Source organism: Opisthocomus hoazin, chromosome 4 (assembly GCF_030867145.1).
Source record: "Opisthocomus hoazin isolate bOpiHoa1 chromosome 4, bOpiHoa1.hap1, whole genome shotgun sequence".
NCBI classification, from domain to species: Eukaryota; Metazoa; Chordata; class Aves; order Opisthocomiformes; family Opisthocomidae; genus Opisthocomus; species Opisthocomus hoazin.
The window spans coordinates 94,041,966-94,069,486 of record NC_134417.1 but is presented as its reverse complement, the minus strand read 5'-3'; the positions used below and the strand labels follow the sequence as shown (position 1 = coordinate 94,069,486).

At 54.2% G+C, this 27,521-nt stretch overlaps 1 protein-coding gene across 1 annotated transcript in view; it reads left to right on the top strand.

Annotated features, from left to right (window-relative positions):
* SMARCC1 (SWI/SNF related BAF chromatin remodeling complex subunit C1) overlaps positions 1 to 26,680 on the top strand; it is a 107,603-nt gene extending 80,923 nt beyond the window's left edge. Inside the window, exons 25-28 of the mRNA XM_075419987.1 lie at positions 889 to 1,023; positions 4,917 to 5,175; positions 22,616 to 22,792; positions 24,722 to 26,680. Coding sequence (XP_075276102.1) covers positions 889 to 1,023; positions 4,917 to 5,175; positions 22,616 to 22,792; positions 24,722 to 24,807 — 657 coding nt within the window. The 3' untranslated portion in view covers positions 24,808 to 26,680. The remainder of the gene's footprint in view (positions 1 to 888; positions 1,024 to 4,916; positions 5,176 to 22,615; positions 22,793 to 24,721) is intronic.
* Positions 26,681 to 27,521: the final 841 nt, after the last annotated feature.

Sequence of the window (27,521 nt, the reverse complement as noted above, 5' to 3'; positions counted from 1 at the left end):
AGCCTGGGCCAGGGCTCCGTCACCCTCAGAGGGAAGAAGTTCTTCCTCGGGTTCAGCTGGAGCTTCCTCTGCTTCAGTTTGTGCCCGTTGCCCCTTGTTCTGTCGCTGGGCACCACTGCAAAGAGTCTGGCCCCGTCCTCCTGACCCCCACCCTGCAGATATTTAGAGGCATTTCCAAGGTCCCCTCTCAGCCTTCTCTTCTCCAGGCTGAACAAGCCCAGCTCCCTCAGCCTCTCCTCGTAGGAGAGATGCTCCAGTCCCCTCCTCATCCTCGGAGCCCTGCGCTGGGCTCTCTCCAGTAGCTCCTCATCTTTCTTGAAGTGGGGAGCCCAGCACTGGACCCAGCACTGCAGATGGGGCCTCAGTGGGGCAGAGCAGAGGGGGAGGAGACCCTCCCTCGCCCTGCTGCCCACACTCCTCTTACTTGAGCAAAAAGTCACTTTAATGACAAAGGCATGCACGAGTGGTCTCGCTGCTGTCGTTCCAGGTAAAAGCCTCCTCTGGGTGTTTGGGGAAGGCTTCTCGGATGACCCCCAGCTGACTCGGTGCCACGTACCCTTCCTCCCTCAGCTGCGTTTCCACTGCACGTGCTCTCTGTCGCGCGACGCTCGCAAGGCTTCGAGGCAAAGCTGGGTTGCCGATGAGTACTGAGCATCCGCAATACCTCTTGCATTAAAACCTGACACCTGTTTATTTGATTAAAAGCTTAATAATCTTCCAAGGGCTTTGGGATTCCGAGCGTCAGATTGATAACCTAATGCCCTGTTTTCTGTCCAGAAGTGCCTCAGGATGGATGAAGCGTAGCAGGCGTAGTTGGCTTATTTGTTCCCTTAAAGCACTTTGTTTTGTGATATGTGTGTAAAGCGAAATCCTGTGGTTTATCCTCAGCACCTGGCAGCAGTGGAAGAAAGAAAGATCAAGTCCCTGGTCGCCCTTTTGGTGGAAACGCAGATGAAGAAGCTGGAGATAAAACTTCGCCATTTTGAGGAGCTGGAAACCATCATGGACAGAGAGAAAGAAGCAGTAAGTAGGAGGGTACTAACCTGAAATTCCGCGTTAAATCAGTCGCTGCCAAGATCTGTGCATGCGAACAGCTCTAAAACTAGCAGCTTCAGCTGTTCCTCACCTTCACGCAGGTCCTTCTACTTCAGCTAGAAGTCAGAATTACCCTCTGCAGCAGCATTGGAGCCTTCTGCTCCTTTATCCACTGTCTTCTCTTTACCACAAGCAGCAAACTGGTGGTATCCTAGATCGGCTTCCTAATCCTTACTCCCCTTACCTGAGCAGGAGTGTGGGTTGGTGCTGGGTCTTCTGTAGGCGTTCTCGCATGGGTGATACCTGACACACAGATGGCTTTTCCCTGTAAAGAGAGTGAACTGGGTGCAGATCCTGCTTCCCAAAAGGAAGGGGAACCAGCTCTGTCTGCCTTTCCTTCCTGACCCGGTTTAGACTGGAGATTTGGGTGTAAGAATGTGGGTCAGGTTGTTTTTGGAGGGCGTTCTCAGTAGCTCTTGGGAAGCTCCTTGAAGTGAGATGCGGTAGCAGAAGGGTACGTGCTGAGGAGTAACAGCTTCTTTTGAGATGATGATGGGTTTGCCTGTGCTGGAGAGGGCAACGGCAGCTTCGAGAGAAGGGGAGGAAGCAATGATGGCAGGAGATGGGAAAAGGTTGGAAAAGACCTCTAAGATCAAGCCCAACCGTCACCCCAACACCCCCATGCCTGCTAAACCACGTCCCCAAGGGCCACATCCAGACAGTGTTTGAACCCCTCCAGGGATGGGGACTCCCCCACTGCCCTGGGCAGCCTGGCCCAAGGCCTGACCACTCTCTCAGCACAGACATTTTTCCCAATCTCCAAGCTGAACCTCCCCTGACGCAGCTTGAGGCCATCGCCTCTCGTCCTGTCGCTGGTTCCTGGGGAGCAGAGACCAACCCTCCCTCACTGCACCCTCCTGGCAGTCTTGATGGAGGTCTGGCCTGCTGAAGAAGCTGCTGACACTAACAGTGTGTGTGTGTATATATATATATATAAAGGATGCACCCCAAGCAGGGCTGTATTTATGTTGTAGCACTATTAGTGACACCTTACTGGAGACTTGGGTATCCTGAAAATCAGGGTATAATGTGGAGGAGACCCTCACCTGCCTGTCAGCAGCTGGATTACATATCGACTCGTAAGTGTTCTTTCATAGCAGGCTTTCAGAGAAGCAGTTTCTTTCCAGCTATTGTAGAGATCACCCAAAACTTCATTTTTGTGAGAGAGCAGTCGGGGGTTTTTTCACTTTTCTGCAGTGATTTGTTAATAGGCATTATTGTCAATAGGCAATAGTCATTTTTTGTCAATAGGCAATTACTCTAGACGTGGTGAGGCTATTGACTCATAATTTAGGGTTTTTCACATTTGCCCTACCACGCAAAGTTAATGGAATTTGCATCCTGACTTTAGCATTAATCACATTGATAGAGTTTGACAAACTGTGGTGTTTTGTTGTAGTGGCATGTCAGCAAGAATTTCGAGATGGCTCAGCATCCACAACCGTTTCAGTGTGGCGTTTGACACTGATTGGCAGCTCGAGAAATGGACCTAACTCTTTTGAAAAGGTTCTCTGTAGATGTCTGTCCTTGGGGGATATAGTCTGTTAGTGACAGGATGCTTTTTTTTTCCCCATTTTCAGGCAAATGACATTTTCCTTTTTAAAAATAAGCACACAAATTTTTCACTTAGCTTTCTGGTAGTGAAATTTGGTATTTTCACCTGTCATCGTGGATGTTTAGTGGAATAATTAGAGCCAAAAATATTCCGTAGTGCCATTGCCTACTCTGCGTACGTCCTGATTTGCTGCACTGGCTTTTTCTTATGGTAAAGGTAAAGCGCTTCTAAGTGTTGAAAGAAATCTGCGCTGCAGAGTGGAGGTTTTGGGCGAAACACGTTTACTTTCAGTGTTTCAGCTAAAGTAATTTCAGTGCTGCCAGCTTGGTGTCCAACCGGGGATCTGACTGGTAGGAGCCTTGTTGACCCGGAATTTATAATAGCAGATGAACGCTTTCTTTACCCAGCTCTGTTTAAGGAGGAGAGACCTCACAGAATCCCAGCATGGCAGGGGTTGGAGGGGACCTCTGGGGGTCACCCAGCCCAACCCCCTGCCCAAGCAGGGTCACCCACAGCAGGCTGCACAGCACCGCGTCCAGACAGGGCTTGAATATCTCCAGAGAAGGAGACTCCCCAGCCCCTCTGGGCAGCCTGGGCCAGGGCTCCGTCACCCTCAGAGGGAAGAAGTTCTTCCTTGGGTTCAGCTGGAGCTTCCTCGGCTTCAGTTTGTGCCTGTTGCCCCTTGTCCTGTCGCTGGGCACCACTGGAAAGAGTCTGGCCCCGTCCTCCTGACCCCGCACCCTGCAGATATTTAGAGGCATTTCCAAGGTCCCCTTGCAGCCTTCTCTTCTCCAGGCTGAACAAGCCCAGCTCCCTCAGCCTCTCCTCCTAGGAGAGATGCTCCATCCCCCTCATGATCCTCGTAGCCCTGTGCTGGAATGCGTAGAAGAAAAGTTTTCACTGGTTTTCCTAAGTATAAGGCGTGTTTCCAGACACTGGATGCTGTTTAGGGATGCTTGTAAAGACTTTTTTTTCTTTAAAACTGTAGCAGGATAGGGTACCATGAAGAGAGCAAAGCAGGAGCACAGAGGAGTATAAAAAGAATATTAAAAGTATGGAGTAGCCGTGCTTCTTGCCTAAGCCTTGGTTTTGGGTCATTTGCAGTAATTCTGCTCTGAAGTGCCTGCCACCTCCAGAATCTGTCTCCACACACACACAGTTACACCACTGGTGTACGTGTCTCCTCAGTTTATGAAGTTCTGCCCGCTAACGCATCAGATTGGTCAAGGAAAAAGGAGTCACGGCGGCGTGAAGAACGGCATTGTCGTCCCTGCGTGCAGGAAGCCGGCCCCCAAGAAGGGGGATGTTTTATTCATTAGGCTCCGGCCCCGTCTGGTTCTGCCGGTGAATGCCTGCTCTGTGGCGTTCTGTTTCCATCCACGCTTTGTCAGCAGCCGAACTCCGAACCCGAAGTATTGATGGAGCTGCGGGGTCGTTGGAGGGCTTCTTCTGGGTGGAAGTCTCCTTGGCAACCCGCCTTTCGGATGAATTACGGAGTGTGTCTTAAAGCAGTCGTTAAATATTTGTAAACGAGTCACACATTTCTAAACTAGTCATGCAAATCCATATGTTGGATTGCTAAAGAGTCACAGATATAGAAAGCATTCAGATTTCTTAAATAAACCCCATAACATAGGCTTCCTCAACCATGGCAAGGAGCAGTTCTATAAAAGCCCTTTAGTAAGAAACATTTTCCGTAGCTTTTCATTTTGGGCCTGCTTACTCCCTACACAGCTTCGTGATTAAACAAAGAACCTATTATACGTTCATTTGCCTAAATTGCATGAGGCTTGCTTTTTTTTTCAAATAATACACTTCTTAACAGTATAAATCACTGCTGTCTGGGTATTGTGGTGTCCAGGTCCTGCGCTTAGAGATACGGGGTGGGATCCTGCCTGTAGTCACGGAGCTGGTGCTGTTGCCCATGCATTCTGCTTTGCTCTTGCCCTAGAAAATGTCTTTAGTTTCCTGTCCTTCCTCGTTCCAACATGTAGAAGATTGAGGAAAAAAAACGTGATTTATTCTAGAATTGTGTTCAGGCTGGATATTCTGCACAGTAATTATTGAGGGATGTGTTATTGAGAGATTCTTTAGGACAGAACCAGGTGAGTTCCTCTGTTCTGGTGGGAACAGGGCCTGCTCCAAAGCGTGCTGCACCTCAGACAGTCGTGTATCGGTAGGATAGATCTTTGACTTGCAAAAAAATGTGTTAAATGTGCAGTTCCTAACTTCACCCTGCCTTTTTCCCCCCCTATTTTTGACGTAGTTAGAGCAGCAGAGGCAACAGCTGCTGACGGAACGCCAGAATTTCCACATGGAGCAGCTGAAATACGCGGAGTTACGGGCTCGCCAGCAAATGGAGCAGCAGCACAGTCAGACCCCGCAGCAGTCTCACCAGCACTCCAGCGGGCCCGGGATGAACCCCCTTGGGGCACCAGCGCATCCGGGCTTGCTGCCTCACCAGCAGCCCCCGCCGTACCCGATGATGCACCACCAGATGCCACCGCCTCACCCGCCGCAGCCAGGTAGGAGAAAATCCCCTGACGTTAATCGCCGTTCGTTATAGAGTAAGATCAGAGAAAGAGGCATTGCCAGGTTAAACTGTGGAAGGTGTAATGGATGGTCCGTGATAACTACTGGTTTGTAAGGGTGCTGCTCATAAAACAGCAACGCCATTTGCTAGAAACATGAGCTTTGCTTGTACTACAGCTTCATTTTGTAGTTTTTCCCCCTGTACCCGATGTGCGGATGGAGTTTTGGGGAGGAGGCACCTTCTCGATGTCTATTCATCTGCCACTGTCACGTCCTCCTAGGGAAGCTCAGGAAGTGTGGGCTGGGTGAGTGGTCGGTGAGGTGGATCGAGAACTGGCTGAATGGCCGAGCTCAGAGGGTTGGCATCAGCGGTGCTGAGTCTGGTTGGAGGCCTGGAACTGGTGGGGTTCCCCAGGGGTCAGTACTGGGCCCAGTCTTGTTCAAATTATTGATCAGTGACCTAGATGAAGAGTTAGAGCGTACCCTCAGCCAGTTTGCTGATGACACCAAACTGGGAGGAGTGGTGGATGCACCAGAAGGCTGTGCTGCCATCCAGCGAGACCTGGACAGGCTGGAGAGTTGGGCAGAGAGGAACCTGATGGAGCTCAACAAGGGCAAGGGCAGGGTCCTGCGCCTGGTGAGGAACAACCCCAGGCACCAGCACAGGCTGGGGCTGAGCTGCTGGAGAGCAGCTCTGCGGAGAGGGACTGGGAGTGCTGGGGGACGACAGGGTGACCAAGAGCCAGCAGTGTGCCCTGGCTGCCCAGAAGGCCAATGGTCTCCTGGGGTGCATTCAGAGGAGTGTGGGCAGCAGGGCGAGGGAGGGTCTCCTCCCCCTCTGCTCTGCCCCAGTGAGGCCCCATCTGCAGTGCTGTGTCCAGTGCTGGGCTCCCCAGTTCAAGAAAGATGAGGAGCTACTGGAGAGAGTCCAGCGCAGGGCTACGAGGATGAGGAGGGGACTGGAGCACCTATCCTAGGAGGACAGGCTGCGGGAGCTGGGCTTGTTCAGCCTGGAGAAGAGAAGGCTGCAAGGGGTCCTAATATATAATTACAAATATCTGCAGGGTGGGGGTCAGGAGAACGGGGCCAGACTCTTTCCAGTGGTGCCCAGCGACAGGACAAGGGGCAATGGGCACAAACTGAAGCACAGGAAGTTCCGTCTGAACATGAGGAAGAACTTCTTCCCTCTGAGGGTGACGGAGCACTGGAACAGGCTGCCCAGGGAGGCTGGGGAGTCTCCTTCTCTGGAGATATTCCAGCCCCGCCTGGCCGCGGTGCTGTGCAGCCTGCTGTGGGTGACCCTGCTTGGGCAGGGGGTTGGGCTGGGTGACCCACAGAGGTCCCTTCCAACCCCTACCATTCTCTGATTCTGTGAAGGAGAAGGGCATTTGTCAACTGTTTGACCAAAAACCATTCCCAAAGAACACCTGACCAGTTGTTAGCTGAAAATATTTCGGAAGGTCTTGTGTAGGCTGCTTCTGAAGCAGCTGAGAAGTTTGGGGTATCGTAATCAAAACTAGGATGTGGCAACGTAAAGCGTGCAGGAGCTGGAGTTCTCATCTTGGGAGAAGAGCGGTGCTAAGGGTGCGGTTTGGAAAAGAGCAGAAGCGCACGGTAAACCGGCAGGATTTGCAGAAGACCGTGATGGTGGGAAGCATCTAATCCAGCTGCGTGGATCTCCAGGTAATAAAACACGATTCAATCTACAGACGCAGAGTAATGCTCATGGGAGAGGGAGGCGAGAGGCAGGCCTCTTGCCATCTAGATGCTTAAGCTAACGGTCTTTTTAATGGGCCAGAGTCGGCGAGTTCCTGGCTTCGTTGTCCACTTGTGGACAAAAAATGCTGACGTTGTTGTGGGAGCTGGTTTGGTTTCTGCTGAAATTAAATTGGGAGTGTGATAAAATATGGTGTCCTGGTTTTGGCTGGGACAGAGTGATTTTTCCTCCCAGTAGTCGCAGTGTTTTGGATTTAGGATGAGAAGAGCGTTGGTAACACTGACGTTGTCAGTTGTTGCTGTGAAATCAAGGACTTCTAGTTGTCCCCATCCAGCTGATGAGCAGGGGTGGAGGAGCCTGGAGGGAGCAGGGTCAGGCAGAGAGCCCAGCTGGCCAACAGAAACGCTCCATACCATGGCCGGCATGGGCAGGCTGTGGATGGGGGCTGGCCTGGGGGCAGGAATCTGCCCTGCTCTTTCCCGTGAACTCAGATCCTCTCTTGTCCGAGAGTTTGAACTTTTCTGGGAGTTTGGTCTTTTTTGGGAGTCTTGTGATATTCGCTAAATCCATGAGTTGCGCGATTGCGATCGGGGACTGGCTGCGAATTGGTCATCAGGTGGCAAGACAATTGTCCTGTATATAGTTTGTTTTGTATATTCATTATTATAATTATTATTAGTAGTAGTAGGAGTAGTTTTTCCTTTGCTGTCCTGTTAAGCTGTCTTTATCTCGACCCATGAGTTTCCCCTTCTGCCCATTTCTCCTCCCCATCCCACTGCGAGGTAGAGGAGGGGTGAGCGAGCGGCTGTCTGGTGCTTACTTGCCGGCTGCCAGGTTAAACCATGCCATATGGTCTATTTTTTTTTAGATTGAAATAATATTGTAGCTCAGTTTGTCTGGTTTATGTTGTATTGACAACTCGGGTTTATTAATTTAGCAGCAGAATGAGGAAACATTCTGTGAAATGGAAAAATGGCAAGTTGGAAACAGATGAAGGGGGGGAATCATTAGACCAGCTCTTACTTAGAAGCTGCTATTGAGAATGAAAATATAACGAGATTAAATGCATTGTTGTATTCACTAGGGGACCAATAAAACTTGATCTCGAATATATTCACATCCTCGGTTCACATAATACCTTATTACTTCAGCTCCATCGTAATCATCCAGGCCCTCCGTGTCCCCCGTGATCCCTTTCGCTGCGTGTCGTGGGGACTGTGGTCCTGTGTTAATTAGTCAGTACGTCTCTTTTTCACGTTCGATTGAAGTTAGTCAATAGATTGACTTTTCCACCACCACCCCCCTCCTGTTAGAGGGTGGCACACTGATGGATGAGGCTCCCGTGGCATTGAAGCGTCTGGTGCTGTCTCGTGCCGTGCAGATGCAGGACTGGGATCTTGCCTTTCACCTGCTCTGGCAGCTTGCTGGTTTCATGTTTTTGTGAAGGTGAGAATTCGGAGGCCCTTGGAGAAGTCCGAAGGCAAACCTCTCCGCTGCTTCTGCCGTATCCCAACTGGTCTTCCCTAGAAAGCACAATAGTCCCTTTTCCTCAGGCTCCTCAGCGGGAGGATGTTGGAAATGCTTGGCAAGTCCACAAGAGCCCAGCGCTCTTCAACGCTGCCATCCAGCGAGACCTGGACAGGCTGGAGAGTTGGGCAGAGAGGAACCTGATGAGGTTCAACAAGGGCAAGGGCAGGGTCCTGCGCCTGGGGAGGAACAACCCCAGGCACCAGTACAGGCTGGGGCTGAGCTGCTGGAGAGCAGCTCTGCGGAGAGGGATGGGGAGTGCTGGGGGACGACAGGGTGACCATGAGCCAGCAGCGTGCCCTGGCTGCCCAGAAGGCCAGTGGCATTCTGGGATGCATCAAGAGGAGTGTGGGCAGCAGGGCGAGGGAGGTTCTCCTTCCCCTCTACACTGCCCTGGAGTACTGTGTCCAGTTCTGGGCTCCCCACTTCAAGAAAGATGAAGAGCTACTGGAGAGAGCCCAGCACAGGGCTACGAGGATGGTGAGGGGACTGGAGCATCTCTCCTAGGAGGAGAGGCTGAGGGAGCTGGGCTTGTTCAGCCTGGAGAAGAGAAGGCTGCGAGGGGACCTTGGAAATGCCTCTAAATATCTGCAGGGTGGGGGTCAGGAGGCCGGGGCCAGACTCTTTCCAGTGGTGCCCAGCGACAGGACAAGGGGCAACGGGCACAAACTGAAGCCGAGGAAGCTCCAGCTGAACCCGAGGAAGAACTTCTTCCCTCTGAGGGTGACGGAGCCCTGGCCCAGGCTGCCCAGAGGGGCTGGGGAGTCTCCTTCTCTGGAGATATTCCAGCCCCGCCTGGCCGCGGTGCTGTGCAGCCTGCTGTGGGTGACCCTGCTTGGGCAGGGGGTTGGGCTGGGTGCCCCACAGAGGTCCCTTCCAACCCCCAACATTCTGTGATTCTGTGATTCAGCTTTTGTGTAACTTGAGGGCGAGGAGAGAAAATGGAGGAGTTCACCATTTCCTCGAGTGAGCTCAACGCTTAAACTCCGAGCCAGTCCTGGGGGCGTGCGTGAATAGTAAATTCAGGATCCCTCAGACCCCGGAGACAGTGACTCAGGAGTTGACTTGAGTTTCTCTCTAGGTAGCTGAAGATGCCCAGAGTTTGGTTCCCCTGCGGAAGCCGTACATCATCGCAGGGTGATCTCTGCTGCGTGCGTCAGAAATCCTGCTGGGGTGCACGCACCCCGTGTATTGTATACATTAAAAAATAATCCCTAATATCATCACGTTGGTCGTGTTGAATCTGCGAGAAATACTACAGAACCTCTGTCATATCCTGCTTATTTTCCTTACTTCCATATTTTTAAGGCAATTGTGGTGTATTTCAAGGCCAGGTTGGATGGAGCTCTGAGCACCCTGGGCTGGTGGAAGCTGTCCCTGCTGATGGCAGCGGGGTTGGAACCAGATGATCTTTAAGGTCCCTCCCAACCCAAACCATTCTGTGATTCTATGATTTATTGAGCTTGTAAGTCTTGGAGCTTCAGTAGTCCCATACTTTCATGACAGACCTGCACATACGTAGATCAGCAGCAATTTTTGCTGCTCGGTTGCTAATTTAGGATCCTTTGAAACAAAGTGGTGAAGTTCACCTTAGTGACCACACATCCGCAAGTTTCCTCGCTGCGTGCCCGCCCGTGAATCATAGAATCACAGAATCATTAAGGTTGGGAAAGACCTCTGAGATCACCAAGTCCAACCATCACCCCAACACCCCCATGGCTGCTAAAACATGTCCCCAAGTGCCACATCCAGACGGTGTTTGAACCCCTCCAGGGATGGGGACTCCCCCACTGCCCTGGGCAGCCTGGCCCAAGGCCTGACCACTCTCAGCACAGACATTTTTCCCAGTCTCCAAGCTGAACCTCCCCTGACGCAGCTTGAGGCCACGTGAGTCTCCTGCAGTCTTGGTGGAGATGCCAGAAGCTGGAGGGTGTGGGTAGATGAGTTTCACCCTTCCAGAGTGGGCTGAGATGCACTTGCAGAAGAAATCTGAAAGCTCTTTTTTGCTGCTCGTAGTCCTGTAGACGACCCTGTGCCTTCAGAGCTGTTGGTGCACAGCTTCCCAGTGCGGAGCTTGACGTGCTTTTGGAAGGAGGAGCAGTTTCCTTCTCCAAGTTCTCAGCTTCTCTCCGATAACAACCTGCTGTCCCTAAGGTGGCCCGTTCCCAGAAACCTCGGTGAGGAATACCACGACCGAATTCTTCGTTGAGGTATAAAGATGTTATCGGAGACGTAGCCTGCTGGTCTGTCCAACAGCTCCGCAGGAAGCACCAACCCGTTCAGTCTGTGTTAGAGGAGAATCCCGAGCCAACTTGGCAGTGAGCGAGGAGCACCGGTGGGCAACCTTCCAACGCAGAGCCCCGGGGGGAAGCTGGAGATGGAAATAGCCCGCGCAATTTCCTGCTCAGCCGCGTGGTTCTAACTCCAGACTTTACCTTGGGTCTCACTGATGTTTTCAAACAGGTTTCTGACCTTAGCAGGGACCAAAAGCGTAGCTGTCGGTTCAGTAGACCGTGAACAGAACGGGAAGTTGGATGTCTTCAAAGTGATTGAGGAAAGCTGAAGAGATGGTAGGAAACAAAGTGATGAAAGGATCTGAAAGGGCATTTATAAATGGAAGAAAAAAAAATAATGAATGCCTGCTTACAGCTTTTACAGATTCAGAGGCAGAAGCCAAATCTCCGAACTGAAATTTAAGGGTAAAGCTCTTTCCGGGGCGTTGTGGACCAGCTGGGTAAACTGTCTTTTTGCTGGTCGTAGCAAGCAGCACGGCGTGGTGGTTAAAAAGCTTTAATAAGTTGAAACAGGACTCGTTGCTGTGACATAGGGTTTATTTGATGCCTGTGTGTGGAGTCTGGCTGCCTTCAGGTTGTCGCTTGGTGCCTGGGTGTGATGAGATTCCGGTCGACTCGCCGGCCACATGTTCTCGGGCACTGATTTCAGCCAAGTCCTGCTACTAGCTCATTTCCCAGCTTTTTCTACTTTAACTTCATTTTACCTGAGCTTATTTTGTTCTCTCCTTTCCCCTGGAACGAAGGCTTTTAATATAGAAAAACAAAATTGGGTTCCAGTTTTGCTGTGAAAAGCTGTACCTTGTAATTAGAACGGAAAATAAAATTCCAGGTTCCTTCCTGTGTCAGCAGCCGCGCTGCTGGTTGTGTCATCGGAAGCGCGGTATCGATTTCGTTCTGCCCTGTCCTGGTTATCTGTGAAACGCTGAGTGCCCGGTGCAGGTGATGCTTGGGGTGTGTAATCTGAGAAACTGCTTGGAATTCTTGGAGGAAGAGCTGGGTCTGTATTAATAGCTGTCATTAATTCACAGAATCACAGAATAGTAGGGGTTGGAAGGGACCTCTGTGGGTCACCCAGTCCAACCCCCCTGCCGAAGCAGGGTCACCTACAGCAGGCTGCACAGGACCTTGTCCAGGCGGGGCTGGAATATCTCCAGAGAAAGAGACTCCACAGCCTCCCTGGGCAGCCTGTTCCAGTGCTCCGTCACCCTCAGAGGGAAGAAGTTCTTCCTCATGTTCAGACGGAACTTCCTGTGCCTCAGTTTGTGCCCATTGCCCCTTTTCCTGTCGCTGGGCACCACTGAAAAGAGTCTGGCCCCATCCTCCTGACACCCACCCTGCAGATATTTGTAGGCATTTATAAGGTCCCCTCGCAGCCTTCTCTTCTTCAGGCTGAACAAGCCCAGTTCCCTCAACCTCTCCTCGTAGGAGAGATGCTCCAGTCCTCTCCTCATCCTCGTAGCCCTCCGCTGGACTCTCTCCAGTAGCTCTTCATCTTTCTTGAACTGGGGAGCCCAGAAATGGACACAGTACTCCAGATGAGGCCTCACCAGGGCAGAGCAGAGGGGAAGGAGAACCTCCCTCGTCCTGCTGGCCACACTCTTCTTGATGCACCCCAGGATCCCATTGGCTTTCTTGGCAGCCAGGGCACACTGCTGGCTCATGGTCACCCTGTCGTCCACCAGGACACCCAGGTCCCTCTCCGCAGAGCTGCTCTCCAGCAGGTCCACCCCAAGCCTGTACTGGTGCCTGGGGTTGTTTCTCCCCAGGTGCAGGACCCTGCACTTGCCCTTGTTGAACCTCATCAGGTTCCTCTCTGCATTCCTGCAAGGAGCGTTTTCAGCTGGTGAATCGTTTCTGACCCGGAGCAGAAATGGAGCAGGGGGAGGTAAGGCTGTGCTTTCCCCTGCAGCTGGATGAGTAACTCTAATAACCTTTTCCCCCCCAATATATTTTACATAATTTTCTGTCGATGGCTGAAATATTCATCAGAATGCTTTGCAAGTCATTTTGGGGTTTGTGGTTTTTCAAGCAAGCGTTGTGCGTTTCATTATTTAAAACTTGTGGCTTTCCACTAAGCTATTTACCTTCCTGCTGGACTTCCTGCAGTTCCAGGATTTCTGGGTGCCGATAAGGATTCCGACTCGGTTCGGGTAAATATTTCCAAAGAACCGTCAGCGCTTTCTTTCTATCCCTCATACGTAATGAGCTCGCTGGCGGGAGACATGCGGGGAGCGGTCGGATAAAAGCGAAGCGGAGCCGTGCGGGTGGGAAATGGGTTTGCAGCGTTCGTCCCGAGACCCCCGATACGCGCGTGGTTGTGGGTCTGCAGGGTGTTCTGGTGCTTGGTGCCCTCTGATACATTCTTGACCGTGTGAAAACCTGGCCAGGCAAGAGGTGCTTTGGGCTGGAGCAGTAAATTAGAGTCAGCCAGGGGACAGCGGCTGGCTGGGTGATATTTTAGTGTATTTTAGCACTTTGCTGTCATCTTAACGTCTGCAGAGCTTCTCTGGTGAGTTTGAGCGGCTCCTGACAGCTTACGAGAATGTGTTATTGAAGGTCACAGAATGTTGGGGGTTGGAAGGGACCTCTGGGGATCCCCCAGCCCAACCCCCTGCCGAAGCAGGGTCACCCACAGCAGGCTGCACAGCACCTTGGCCAGGCGGGGCTTGAACATCTCCAGAGAAGGAGACTCCCCAGCCCCTCTGGGCAGCCTGGGCCAGGGCTCCGTCACCCTCAGAGGGAAGAAGTTCTTCCTCAGGTTCAGCTGGAGCTTCCTCTGCTTCAGTTTGTGCCCGTTGCCCCTTGTCCTGTCGCTGGGCACCACTGCAAAGAGTCTGGCCCTGTCCTCCTGACCCCCACCCTGCAGATATTTAGAGGCATTTCCAAGGTCCCCTCTCAGCCTTCCCTTCTCCAGGCTGAACAAGCCCAGCTCCCTCAGCCTTTCCTTGTAGGAGAGATGCTCCAGTCCCCTCCTCATCCTCGTAGCCCTGCGCTGGGCTCTCTCCAGTAGCTCCTCATCTTTCTTGAAGTGGGGAGCCCAGCACTGGACACAGCACTGCAGATGGGGCCTCAGTGGGGCAGAGCATAGGGGGAGGAGACCCTCCCTCGCCCTGCTGCCCACACTCCTCTCAATGCACCCCAGGAGACCATTGGCCTTCTGGGCAGCCAGGGCACGCTGCTGGCTCATGGTCACCCTGTCGTCCCCCAGCACTCCCAGTCCCTCTCCGCAGAGCTGCTCTCCAGCAGCTCATCCCCAGCCTGTACTGGTGCCTGGGGTTGTTCCTCCCCAGGCACAGGACCCTGCCCTTGCCCTTGTTGAACCTCATCAGGTTCCTCTCTGCCCAACTCTCCAGCCTGTCCAGGTCTCGCTGGAAGCCAGCACAGCCTGCTGCTGTATCCACCACGCTGCCTTAAGATGCATTAATATTTGAAGGCTCCCAGTGCTGCCCTGCAGAACGGTTGTCCTTGCAGGTGTGACACACCGAGCAGCTTCTCGACGCAGTGTCTTCCGCCGTACTTTTGTCGTAGAAAAATGATGGTGAGCCCTTGGGTGGGAGGCGTTTTGGAGGTCGGGGCCCCGCCAGCCCAGCACGTCGGCGTTCGGAGGTGGCTGCGTTCGCCGGTGCCTCCGTCGCCAGCGCCGGAGGGGAGCGGCAGCAATGCAGCACGCCAGTGAAGTGGAAATTCTGCCTCTCCCCCGAGAGGTGATGCTAAATGAGTTATTGTGGTTAATTATGCACAGTTCTTGGCTATGGGATTGTCTGCTGCAGTGCTGGGCGGGGGGAAGGACGTGCCGAAGGAAGGGACGCGTCTGGGAGGGTCGTTACAAGCACATTTCCGAAAATCCTTCCCGGTGGGAAGGAGCGCATCTTGCAGCACCGCAGCGAAGCCAAGGGGCATTCCCTGGAGCCGTTCTCTGCCAGCTTCCCACGTCGGGACTGCGAAACCACTCCTGCAGGAGTAGGAGAGCGAGATTCCAGCAAGGCACGTCCCCGGAGCAGACGGGAGGAGCGTCGGGAGCGCTGCCTGCTTCGCCCCCCCCCTCCCAAACCCTGGCTGGGGCTCCCATCATGTAGCGCCGGCTGCGTTTGCGGATTTTTCCCTGCGGATGGTGAACAGGGAGAGGTGTGCAGGAGGGGTTGGATCGGCTCCAAGCTCTGCGCGTCGCCGCTTGCTGCGGCGAAATAAAAACGCTAAAACCGTTTGCTGCTCCAGCGCACCCCAAGCAGCTGATTTAATAGAGGCGGGGGCTTTTTTAATAGAGATAAATACCTTGGAGAGGCTTTAAAAACTGTTCCTCCTCTGTTTCACTGCAACGCGAGCCGGCGGTTGGCAGCTTGCTAACAGCGGAACGCTTCCGAGCACGCGTTAGGAAACGTCTACAATCTCTAACGTGTAAAGGATTTTTTCTTTTTAGTCTGCTAAATCTCATTTTATTGAACCTTTTGGCTTTATCTCTTCCTCCCGTTTTTAAGCTCATCCCCCTTATGTAGGTCACACTCCCGCATTTCACGCTTGAGCTGCTGTCTTGAAGCGGAATCTCTTGTAAAACGTGAAAAAAACGTATGATCTCTATAGAAATAGGACTTTATTTTTGCCGCCGTGGTAGCAGTGATTTCCCCTTGCTTAATCCCGGTTTGGCTGGGTGTCGCTCGATCGCTGCTCAGCTGCCGCGTTTTGGAGATCTGGTGCGTGATGAGATGGTTCCATGAAAGTACCTTAAGCTACTTTTAATATAAAATTGTTGCGTACCACGTCAGGAAGGCAAAAAATGGGCAGCCAGCCCTCTACTCAAACACAGAGGAGCTCCTCAGCTTAGGGGTGTCTGCAGAAAAATTTATTTTTATATCTCCAAGATTTAAGAGCGGGGAAAAAGCTCTGCAGACTCCGCGGTCCAGGCAGGAGGGCGCATCCCGGCGAGCATCGTTAGGAGATTCGGAGTGATGACACGCTTTGAATTTACGAAGAAACAACATTTTAAAGTTGATTTAATTTCTGTTTAATGGTTGATTTTTATTTTTTTTTTTTTTAATACAAGACATAGCCCTTGAATCTTTGCATTGCTGCGGGTTTGACAGCCTTTCTCTCCCCGAAGGAGCGCTTGCCCAGTGTTAGAGCCGAGACCTCACGCGAAGCCTCTTGGCGTGGAGTCAGTCTGAGCCAGCTTTCGGGTGTTTCAGAAGAGGTTTTTTAATATTAATCACTTCGTTAGTGCAGGGAGAATCTTGCAGGCATGCGGTGTGAGGAGGAGGACGGCCAAATTGTCCTCAGAGAGGTTGAGGCTCCTGTCAAGCGGCAGCTCCCAGGCTGGGGGTTTCTCAGCTCCCGGCTTTCCTGGTCTGCTGAAACACAGCCACGTTGTTCCAGTTTTTACATTTTTATTCCCCGACCAACCTTAGTTTTGTGAGTGAGGAGCATCCCTCATAGCTGTGGCTGTCTTCTCCTTCTGCTGCGACGGGCACAAACGGAAGCAGAGGAAGCTCCAGCTGAACCCGAGGAAGAACTTCTTCCCTCTGAGGGTGACGGAGCCCTGGCCCAGGCTGCCCAGAGGGGCTGGGGAGTCTCCTTCTCTGGAGATATTCCAGCCCCGCCTGGCCGCGGTGCTGTGCAGCCTGCTGTGGGTGACCCTGCTTGGGCAGGGGGTTGGGCTGGGTGACCCACAGAGGTCCCTTCCAACCCCTTCCATGTTGGGATTCTGTGATTCTGTGAAGCCCTCTGTGTCTTTGGGCCATGTTCTATCTCCAGTTTCTCGTTTTGAATCATAGAATCACTAAGGTTGGAAAAGACCTCCAAGATCATCAAGTCCAACCACCAACCCAATGCCACCATGCCTTTGGCACGGGTTCAGCCTCTTCCCCTGGCAGTTTGAATTCTGTCTGCTTTTGCTGCTCTGACTTCGCTTCCGTGGGTTTGCAGCTGCCACTGCGTCTCTTTTCGCGTGGTGAAAACACAGGAGCTCGTTAAAAATCAAAGATCTGCTAACGCCAGAGTTCCTAGCAGCGTAATAATGCTGTCGTGATGTACCAAGGAGCCGCTCTTCTCCTGCGGTACCCTGTCAGAGGACAGCGCTGGAGTCAAAGCGTGGGAGGAGAGCGAGGATGAGGAGCTGCGAGGAAGGCAGCGCTCATCTCGCTTGTGTGAGCTAATCCCAGAATCTCAGCATGGCAGGGGCTGGAGGGGACCTCTGTGGGTCCCCCAGCCCAACCCCCTGCCCAAGCAGGGTCACCCACAGCAGGCTGCACAGCACCGCGGCCAGGCGGGGCTGGAATATCTCCAGAGAAGGAGACTCCCCAGCCCCTCTGGGCAGCCTGGGCCAGGGCTCCGTCACCCTCAGAGGGAAGAAGTTCTTCCTCGGGTTCAGCTGGAGCTTCCTCGGCTTCAGTTTGTGCCCGTTGGCCCTTGTCCTGTCGCTGGGCACCACTGGAAAGAGTCTGGCCCCATCCTCCTGACCCCCACCCTGCAGATATTTAGAGGCATTTCCAAGGTCCCCTCTCAGCCTTCTCTTCTCCAGGCTGAACAAGCCCAGCTCCCTCAGCCTCTCCTCCTAGGAGAGATGCTCCAGTCCCCTCCTCATCCTCGTAGCCCTGCGCTGGGCTCTCTCCAGTAGCTCCTCATCTTTCTTGAACTGGGGAGCCCAGCACTGGACACAGCACTGCAGATGGGGCCTCAGTGGGGCAGAGCAGAGGGGGAGGAGACCCTCCCTCGCCCTGCTGCCCACACTCCTCTGAATGCACCCCAGGAGACCATTGGCCTTCTGGGCAGCCCTGTGCTGGGCTCTCTCCAGTAGCTCCTCATCTTGACTTCTGCTTGATGGGGTGCCCTTGTCCCGCCGGGAGCTCCAGCTGGCCGTGCTTCCGAGCTGCTCTGCTCGGGCTGAGATCGTGCGTACCCCCAGACAGGTTTCTGCCGCGCAGGATGGAGCAGAGCTGCTCGCTGGGTGTCTGCCTGCTGCGCTCGCGTTGGAAGCTCCAAGCTGAAGTTTCCTAGAAGCTCGGCGTTGGCGCAGAACCGATGGCGGAGAGTCTGCAAGCGGGGAGGTTGGGGCTGTTTGCAAACCCAACAGCGTTTTGTCTCTTGACAGCACCAGTCCTGTAGCTCCTGACCCGCTTCTGATGCTAAGAGGTTACCACGTCTTGGATTCTCAGCCTGTGCCCGGCTGTTGCTTTCGGTGACGGCGTTCTCGTGTTGCCTGCCATGCCCACTCCTCATATCCAAGTGAGCTGGACCAAAACCGATGCCAGCAGCAGTACGTTCGTGCCGCGTCCGTTATCTGCGTATTATCCGTCGATACGTCTGAGGGCAGGGCTGCCGTTGCGGAGGGCTGAGGTGGGTTGGAGAAATTGAAATTTAGTTGTGAAATTCGACAAGGGCAAGTACAAAGTCCCATACCTTGGAGGACTGCAGAAAAGACCCCGTGGGTTGTGGTGGCCAGCAAGGTGAGCCTGAGCCGGCAGAGACCGGCAGCGTCCCGGCTCTATGAACAGGAGCACAGGCAGCAGATGGAGGGACGTGATTGTCCTCCTGCTGCCCAGCAGTTGTTGGACCACATCTGGAGGACTGGGTTCCCCAGTACGAGAAAGATATCAATAAACTGGAGTTCAGCAGAGGGCCACCAAGGATGGTCCAAGAGCCAGAGCATTTTCCCCATGGAGATGCTGAAAGGAACCAGGCTTGCTCAGCCTGGAGAGGAGAAGGCTTTGGTGGGACCTCCCATCAGCCCTACAATATCTACGAGGAGGTCATCAAGAATACAGACAGGCTTTTCAGCGATGCGTGGTGGGAGTCAGAGAGACGTAAGGTGGAGCACGAGAGGTTTCAACTGGATATAAGGAGGTCAGGCACTGAAACGGGTTGTGCAGGGGGGTGGTGTGGTCTCCATTCCAGAGAGAATTGCTTGCAGAGATCAGTCAGGTCTTGACAAAGCCCTGAGCAGCTTGGTCCGACCCCAGAGCTGACCCTGCTTTGAGAGGAGGTTGGACCAGAGACCTTCTGAGGTCCCTTCCCACCCAAGTTAGTCTGTGGCAGAGTCTGGTTGTGATGGGACTTGGTCACCTTGAGTTACCCACAAAGGCGTGCCACGTAGTTTTAGGAAATGTCCCATGTTTCCTCCCTCCTTTAGGATGCTGAGGATATCAAGAGTGATATTTTCTTAATACTGGGGAAAAAGGAGGGGAGCAGAGGCTCAAATGTGTGCAGCTTTTCTGGTTGGTGGCTGCTGCTCTTTAATGTGTAGTGACAGAAATGTCATGATGGGCGCTGCAAGCCACTGATCTGCGATGGAGTGTGTCCAGGGATACATCTACAGAGATCTTCTCCTTTGCAAATGGTTGAGAAATCTGATGGCTTCTGTAGTGCTTCATATCTGCTGCTTGATGTGATCAAGCAGCGTCAGGTTGGCACGTGGACCTCTGGCTTGCATGACCAGGAGCTCCAATATTACGTTTTCGTGGTTTGATGTGTTGGAGTCGCTGTGAATTTAAGGTGGCTCAGCATCTCTGATTGTCCTCCCACTGCCCAGCCGTGGTTAGACCACATTTGGAGGATTGGGTTCCCCAGTATGAGAAAGACGTTGATAAACAGGAGTTCAGCAGAGAGCCACCAAGGATGGTCCAAGAGCCAGAGATCCATCTCTGCCACAGATCTCCAGGACCATCTGAAGCCGGTGGGCTGTGGTGTGGTGGATTCTGTTGCAGTGGGACTGTTGGTGGCTCCGGTTTCAGAAGCAAGTACTCCCTGACGCTGTCATCCTGCCTTGCCTTTGAGCGAGGGTGGCCAGTCTTTCTCAAAGAGCGGGTTGTTGGTTTAAAGCACCGTGGAACTGCAGGCAGAGACCCGCAGCCGAGGGCTAGAGAAGCTACCGAGTGCTTTAGATACCTAAGGTGAGCATCTTCTGGAGGGACGTGGCTGAGCAGGGCAGGCTTGTGTGATAGCGAAGGCACCAAACATCGGGCAAGAGGAGCAAGTTCATCTATCTGTGGCGTGGTTTTTTCTTTTTAAACTTCTGTTCAGTGGGTGTTCCTGCATGCCTAGGGTGCTGTTCAGCGGTCCATCTAGCTTTCTGCTGAGACATGGAATCATCAAGGTTGGAAAAGACGTCTAAGGTCATCAAGCCCAACTGCCAACCCAACACCACCATGGCTGCTAAACCATGTCCCCAGGTGCCACATCCAGACGGTGTTTGAACCCCTCCAGGGATGGGGACTCCCCCACTGCCCTGGGCAGCCTGGCCCAAGGCCTGACCACTCTCTCAGCACAGACATTTTTCCCAATCTCCAGTCTGAACCTCCCCTGATGCAACTTGAGGCCCACTGAAGGGCGGTGATGGAGAAGGATGTGAGATGGTTGGTGGACTTGACCGGTGTGAGGGCATGGGACATGGTCTTCAGGCAGAGGTGTCTGTGTGGGCATTAAGTTTGCTTTTGATCACCAGGGTTGTTTTGCAGATCGTTAGTCTTCGAGGTCATAAATTCCCAAGCGTTAGGGCATGGACCAGCCCGCTGTTTGCCCTTCGAGCTCTGCCTGAGGCCGCTCTGTCTGGTGTCCAGGCTGTGTGAACTCGCTGGTGGGCCTGCATGGTCCTTCTGCTGACCGGAGGATGCTTGCGAAGAGCTGGAACCTGCCTGTTTCATAGAATCATAGAATCAAAGGATGATTTGGGTGGAAGGGACCTTAAAGATCATCTGGTTCCAACCCCCCTGCCAGGAGCAGGGACCCCTTCCCCCAGCCCAGGGTGATCAGAGCTCCATCCAACCTGGCCTTGAGCACTGCCAGGGAGGGGGCAGCCACAGCTTCTCTGGGCAGCCTGGGCCAGGGCCTCACCACCCTCCTGGGGAAGAATTTCTTCCTCATATCTCATCTCAATCTGCCCTCTTTTAGTTTAGAGCCGTTCCCCCTTGTCCCATCACTGCACCCCCTTGTGAAAAGCCCCTCTCCATCCTTCCTGTAGCCCCTCCAGGCACTGGCAGCTGCTCTAAGGTCACCCCGGAGCCTTCTCTTCTCCAGGCTGAACAGCCCCAGCTCCCTCAGCCTGTCCTCGGAGGAGAGGTGCTCCAGCCCTCGGATCATCTCCGTGGCCTCCTCTGGACCCGCTCCAACACCTCCATGTCCTCCTTATGTTGGGGGCTCCAGAGCTGGGCAACAGCTTGTGAGCTGGTGTAATGTCTTGACCACCTAGAAAGTGGAGCTGATGGTACTCCTCAAAGCTCTTGTTCTGAAGCTGAGCAGAGGAGTTAACAGTGTCTGTGCCGAAGTGTTGACTCGGTCCCGGATCCAGAGCTCCCACTTTCTCGGCGTTAGCCGCCGGTGTGGCTGGGATTTGTTTTCGGTGTGTTCAGAGCCGCCTTTTTCTTTGAGGGTTCTATCATCACACTTTATTTCACGTAATTGCCTGGGGTTTGGGGTGGAATGAGCTCTTCTGAGGGAAGCCTTTGCAATCCATGCCTAATAGCTGCTTGTCTAACTAAAATACTCTGCTGTCATGTAAGTGTGTAAAAGTGAATGTAATTGGACTATGCAAAATCATCTCTTCAAATGAGGTTTTAAAGCATCAGTCAGTGAGTTGTAGGTGTCCAAAGCTGGGTGACTCCAACCGTTCCTGTATGAGCTGAAACCTGATGAGGTTCAACAAGGGCAAGAGCAGGGTCCTGCACCTGAGGAGGAACAACCCCAGGCACCAGTCCAGGCTGGGGCTGAGCTGCTGGAGAGCAGCTCTGCGGAGAGGGACTGGGAGTGCTGGGGGACGACAGGGTGACCATGAGCCAGCAGCGTGCCCTGGCTGCCCAGAAGGCCGATGGTCTCCTGGGGTGCATTCAGAGGAGTGTGGGCAGCAGGGCGAGGGAGGGTCTCCTCCCCCTCTGCTCTGCCCCACTGAGGCCCCATCTGCAGTGCTGTGTCCAGTGCTGGGCTCCCCACTTCAAGAAAGATGAGGAGCTGCTGGAGAGAGCCCAGCGCAGGGCTACGAGGATGAGGAGGGGACTGGAGCATCTCTCCTAGGAGGAGAGGCTGAGGGAGCTGGGCTTGTTCAGCCTGGAGAAGAGAAGGCTCAGAGGGGACCTTGGAAATGCCTCGAAATATCTGCAGGGTGGGGGTCAGGAGGCCGGGGCCAGACTCTTTGCAGTGGTGCCCAGCGACAGGACAAGGGGCAACGGGCACAAACTGAAGCCGAGGAAGCTCCAGCTGAACCCGAGGAAGAACTTCTTCCCTCTGAGGGTGACGGAGCCCTGGCCCAGGCTGCCCAGAGGAGCTGGGGAGTCTCCTTCTCTGGAGATATTCCAGCCCCGCCTGGCCGCGGTGCTGTGCAGCCTGCTGTGGGTGACCCTGCTTGGGCAGGGGGTTGGGCTGGGGGACCCACAGAGGGCCCTGCCAACCCCCAACTTTCTGGGATTCTGTGAAACATAAAGGTCTCCTACAGAGCTGGTGTGCAGGGGGTCGTACTGGAACCCTCCCTCGCATCAGAGTAGAGTATTTAATAGTAGGAATTCCTGTACAGTCACAGATTTTAACTATGGTTGCAGTTCTCCCGTTGAATTAATCCATGAGGCTTCGTGGCTGCCCTTTCTCATCAAGTGCTCTTTGATGCCTCGTTATTCTAACGCGATTTGTTTCCTGCTCCTGCATTTAGCTTGGTATCAGACACCTTTTTGCCAGGGGTTCGCTTAAAACGTTGGGTTTGGGCTGGGAGTGCGCCCTGCCGCTCGCCTCTCACGCTGCTGTTTGGGGAGATGAGGGGACACAACGGCGTGGCCGTTGGTGTTTGGAGCAGGTACGGAGGTGGCTTTCGTGCACAAGGCTCTCCTCACTCTCTCCTCGGAGAACAACCAGGCTCTGTTTTTCTCTTCTGATCACCACCACGTTTCACGTGAGCCTCACGATCGTGTCTCTCTGCTGCTCTTGCAGGTCAGATGCCGGGGCCCGGTCCCATGATGCCCGGACAGCCCATGCCGGGCCGGATGATGCCAAGCGTGTCGGCCAACATCCATCCGGCCGGCGGTGGTCCCCCCCCGCCTGGCATGTCACCGATGGCAGGAAATCTACTGGGACCTCGCGTTCCTCTGGCAGCTCCGAATGGCATGTGTAAGTGGATCTCCAGCAGAAAACGTTCCCAATGTGCCCGGCGCGGCTTCTCTGCCGCGTGCCTTGGTGAGGAAAAGTCACTGAAAGCCCTTTATCCGCTGGAGGAATTACAGGATCTGTGCACGTTGGCAGCCAACGACCGGTGCCAGAGGTGTGCTTGAAGCTTTAAGTGCTTGTCTCCCCTCTAGGCATCCAAACACACTCCATTGTCCTGTATTTTATTTAGAACATCCCTGATTTTATTTATAATGACGCTAAGGCTCTGTGGTCATCGTCAAAAACCTCTCTGGACTTGGTGGGGGAGAAGGCACAGTGGATGTTTGAGAATTAGCTGTACCTTGTGGAGGTCACGATATAATTCAGTTAACAATACCTTAGTGACAACTCAGCACCGTGAAATTAGAAAGAGGGAGACCTAATTAGGAGGAAGCAAAAGGTATATTGGGAACGTTCCCTCCGTGGTGTAGATACCTGCACCTCCGAAAAGGAAAGCTGATTTACGCCAGCGGAACGAAAAAAGCAGCCGAAGTCAGTAGCCACTGTGTGGAATAAAGATGTCGAGGGTAGTTACAGCGTGGGACACTGCTGGGCTGCTTCAGCGCAGCAATTGTAACCCCAAAAATGTTACTCAGCATGGCTGTCACACAGAATCATTAAGGTTGGCAAAGACCTCTGAGGTCACCAAGCCCAACCGTCACCCCAACACCCCCGTGCCTGCTAAACCACGTCCCCAGGGACCACACCCAGACGGTGTTTGAACCCCTCCAGGGATGGGGACTCCCCCACTGCCCTGGGCAGCCTGGCCCAAGGCCTGACCACTCTCTCAGCACAGACATTTTGCCCAATCTCCAAGCTGAACCTCCCCTGACGCAGCTTGAGGCCATCGCCTCTCGTCCTGTCGCTGGTTCCTGGGGAGCAGAGCCCAACCCCCCCTCACTGCACCCTCCTGGCAGGGAGCTGCAGAGAGCGAGAAGGTCTCCCCTCAGCCTCCTCTTCTCCAGACGGAACAACCGCAGACAGGCAGTCGAACCTCTCCCAAAAAATCATTGGGAGAAGCCTCCCGGTGTTGGGCCCGCTGGAGGGGCCGCTGAGGAGCACCGACTCGTCGGTGTTGGCCAGCGTAAGCGTGGAGTGCTCCCTTCTGCTGCTGCTTTTGTCAGACGTCGCCTCCTTTTCCTTCCCCTGCTCGAGCTTCACTAAGTTTTCCTTCCCTTTTTCTGAGCCTCTGCCGCTGGGAATATCTTACGTCAGGTTGTATTCCCGCTTGCTGTCTTCCCTCATCTTAATTTCTTCCTTTTTTTTCCTCCCCTACTAAACAAGTCAGTCATGTTCCATTAACATTTCCCCTCTGTGCGTGAAAGCTGGCCTTTTGTAGGCTTCGTTCCTCTCCTCCTCCTCGCTGCGTCTGCAGATTCCTCGGCTCTAACCTACATTCCCCGCTCGGAGCCGAAGTGCCGGCTCTGCTTGTCTAAAGCCCATTTTTCCGTCTGTTTATCTAAAACCCATTTTTCTGTCTGTTTATCTAAAACCCATTTTTCTGTCTGTTTATCTAAAACCCATTTTTCCATTGGTTTTGAATAGAGAAGAGCCCAAAACTAAAGGCTGGGGCACGGAGCTGGTAGGTGAGAAATGCTGATGCCAGCTCTGGAAGTGAACTTTGCCAGCGACTCAGCCGTGTGCCTGTCGTCTTCTTCTGTAAAAAAAACAAAAGCAGGGAATTTTTGTCCTCTTTCGGAGTCCGTGCGGTGCTCAGTGGTTGAAAAGCGCGACGGAGCGGGCAGCGGAGCTTCCCGCCAAGCTGGAGGAGTGGGGATGCTGCTTCCCGCTCCCGTGGCACGCGGATATCTGGGTGTTGGCGCCGGGTCCCTTTTCCACCTTCAGCTCCTCCTGCTCTCCTGACCGCTCCTCTGTTGTGTTTTCTTTTTGCAGATCCCCCTCCTGCGCAGCCGCCTGCGCCAGCGGAAGGGGTGACCCCCCCTCCGGCCGCGGCCCCCCCGGCCTCAGCCGCTCCCTAAGCAGCCGACGAAGAAGGAACTTCTCCAGCAACACCAGTGGTGACCAAAAAAGAAAAAACCAACCAAACCCGAATTCCTCAGCTACCTTCCGTTCCCCTGGGAGGTTCTCACCTCCCGTTGGCCTGCTCCGGTCGTGCGTGTGCGCGCGTAGACGTACGTCTTTCCCCCCCCCCTCCCCACTGCTCGTAACCTTGGCGTTCCTTCGGGAACGCTTCGGGTCAGAGATGCTGGCAGTGCCTCCCGTGTTGCTGGTGGGAAGTCCTCTACGCTTTGGTCTTCTGCTTGCCTGGCAGAGCGTGCTCCACGCTGGTTTCTTTCATCTTGGTGTTTTGAGCTTTGGGTTCTCCTGGGGATGGTAGAGAAAAAAATTAAAAGCTTTGAGGGTGGAGGCACGAAGGGAGCTTTGGGATGTAGGACGTGCCCGCCCCACCTGGGATTCCACCGTGTCGGGTTCTCCAGGGAGAGCAAAGCATCAAGATGGGACGCCAAACCAGTTTGGTTGGAGCAGAGGAGGAAACTAAGGGCGTGCGGCGGCGCGGGAATGGCGCCGTGCTCATTGCAGCCAGCTGATCGTCCAGGGCAGCAGCCGAGTCCTGGGGCTGCCTCGCTAACTTATTAAGGAAAATAATTGATCCAGCACGAATGGAGCCGGGAGTGAATCAATTGGAATAAAACCACTCGATGGTAGGAGTTTTCTTGCTCCGGGTTTTTACCTTTCTTTTGCCTTTGAAGGTGGTAGTTGAACCTTCCCTCTGAGTAGATGGGTACCGTAGCCAACCGAGGAGTGAGCCCGTGATTTTTAGTCCCTCTTTTTGGAGCATATACTTTTTACTTTTTAAAATGAACAAAACAAAACATTTAAAAAAAAAACAAAAAAAAGTAGATAGCGAAGAAGTGCTAGCGTACGGGATCGGGTTGGGATGGCTGGGGTGCGAACGCCAGAACTACCTCCTGCGGACGGGCGAGGTGGCCAGAGCCGGTGGCCGCTGCCTCGCGGCCCCGGGGACAGCTCACACGTCACCGCGCGCTCGCTGACCTCGCAGGGACGCGGCCGGCAAACCTGGGAGCGAGCGAGACCGCCGGCGCGGGCCTCCAGGCTGCCAAATCCGCTGCTTTGCGCGGCGTTGGCGACGGCAAAACCCCCTTGGCCGGCTGGGTGGGGGTCCTGTGCCCCTCTGCCCGGCGTAGGGGGTTTGGCAGGTTTCCTTCCCAAAGGTCTGAAGCCTCCTCGCTGATTTAAAGGGCGGCTTGCAGCGACCGAGCGCGAGGCGGTGGGCTGAGGCTTGCCCGGAGAGCGCTCCCGACTCATCCGAACCCTGCGGAACCGCTGCAAAAAAGACAAAGATCGGCTCTGGAGAGCGTTCGGGCGACCGACGCGGCGACGCGAGCTTCCCCGGGTCCCGAGAGCGCGCGAGGCCGGAGTAACGGTGCCAGGGCTGCGTGCTCAGGCGATCGTCTGCAGCCTCGTTATTCCCGACGCTTCCCACCGTCGAGCCGTGAGATCCCGCGCCGTCGCGGCCTGCCCGCCTTCCACCTCCCAGTAAGGAAACTCGGCCCCGCTGGCAGCTTTCCCGCCGGGGTCTTTGGGGTGAGCATGGGATTTTTCTGGTTCCGACCGTAGTCCGGTTTAGAATAACCTCAGGTTGTTTTTAGCGTGATCAAATGTAAAGGATCCAGGTGGAGACTTTATTTTTTACTGTACGAGTGCTGATCCTCCGGAGCACCTGAATTCTTGACACTGTCGCGTTTCTGTGTAAATGATCCCTCTGCTGACTTTTTTCATCTGATCCTATGTACAGGGGCCGGTTTTATTCCCGCGACGCAGCCACCCCGTTTTGTGAAATAAAACAAGGAAATGTGGGTTTTGTACAAAGCTTGCGTTGCCTGGAGTCTCCTTTCCCTCCCTGCGTGTGGTGAGTGAGCTGAGAACTGTTGATATCCAAGAATGGTGGGGGTCGGAGGGGACCTCTGGGGGTCACCCAGCCCAACCCCCTGCCGAAGCAGGGTCACCCACAGCAGGCTGCACAGCACCGCGTCCAGGCGGGGCTGGAATATCTCCAGAGAAGGAGACTCCCCAGCCCCTCTGGGCAGCCTGGGCCAGGGCTCCGGCACCCTCAGAGGGAAGAAGTTCTTCCTCGGGTTCAGCTGGAGCTTCCTCGGCTTCAGTTTGTGCCCATTGCCCCTTGTCCTGTCGCTGGGCACCACTGGAAAGAGTCTGGCCCCATCCTCCTGACCCCCACCCTGCAGATATTTAGAGGCATTTCCAAGGTCCCCTCTCAGCCTTCTCTTCTCCAGGCTGAACAAGCCCAGCTTTGTCTTGACCGTACCTGGAAGTGGAGCTGAGCGGAGGTGTGGGTGCAGCTCAGGACCGTGCTTTCGGTGGGTGGGTGCTCGGGTCCCGCACAGCTGCTTGGAGGCAAACCTAGGACAGGGCTCTGACCTGTAGCTCTTCCAAACGGGTGCAGCGTCCGTTCCGGAGCTTCAGCTGGGTCGTCCAAGCCCGAGCTGTCCCCAGGGTGGGTGGAAGCTCACCCGCTGGGTGCTGAGCCCCGCTGCCTTGTCCGAAAAACGTCCCTCCTGCGAACGCGCGCTGCTGGGGGGGTTGCATCGCCGCCTGGGCAACGTCCTGCGGCCGCAGACGGGGGGTCCGCCGGGTGGGTTCCTCTTCCCGGCGCTGGTGCCTCGGCTGGCGGGAGCAGCGATGGGGCGGCGGG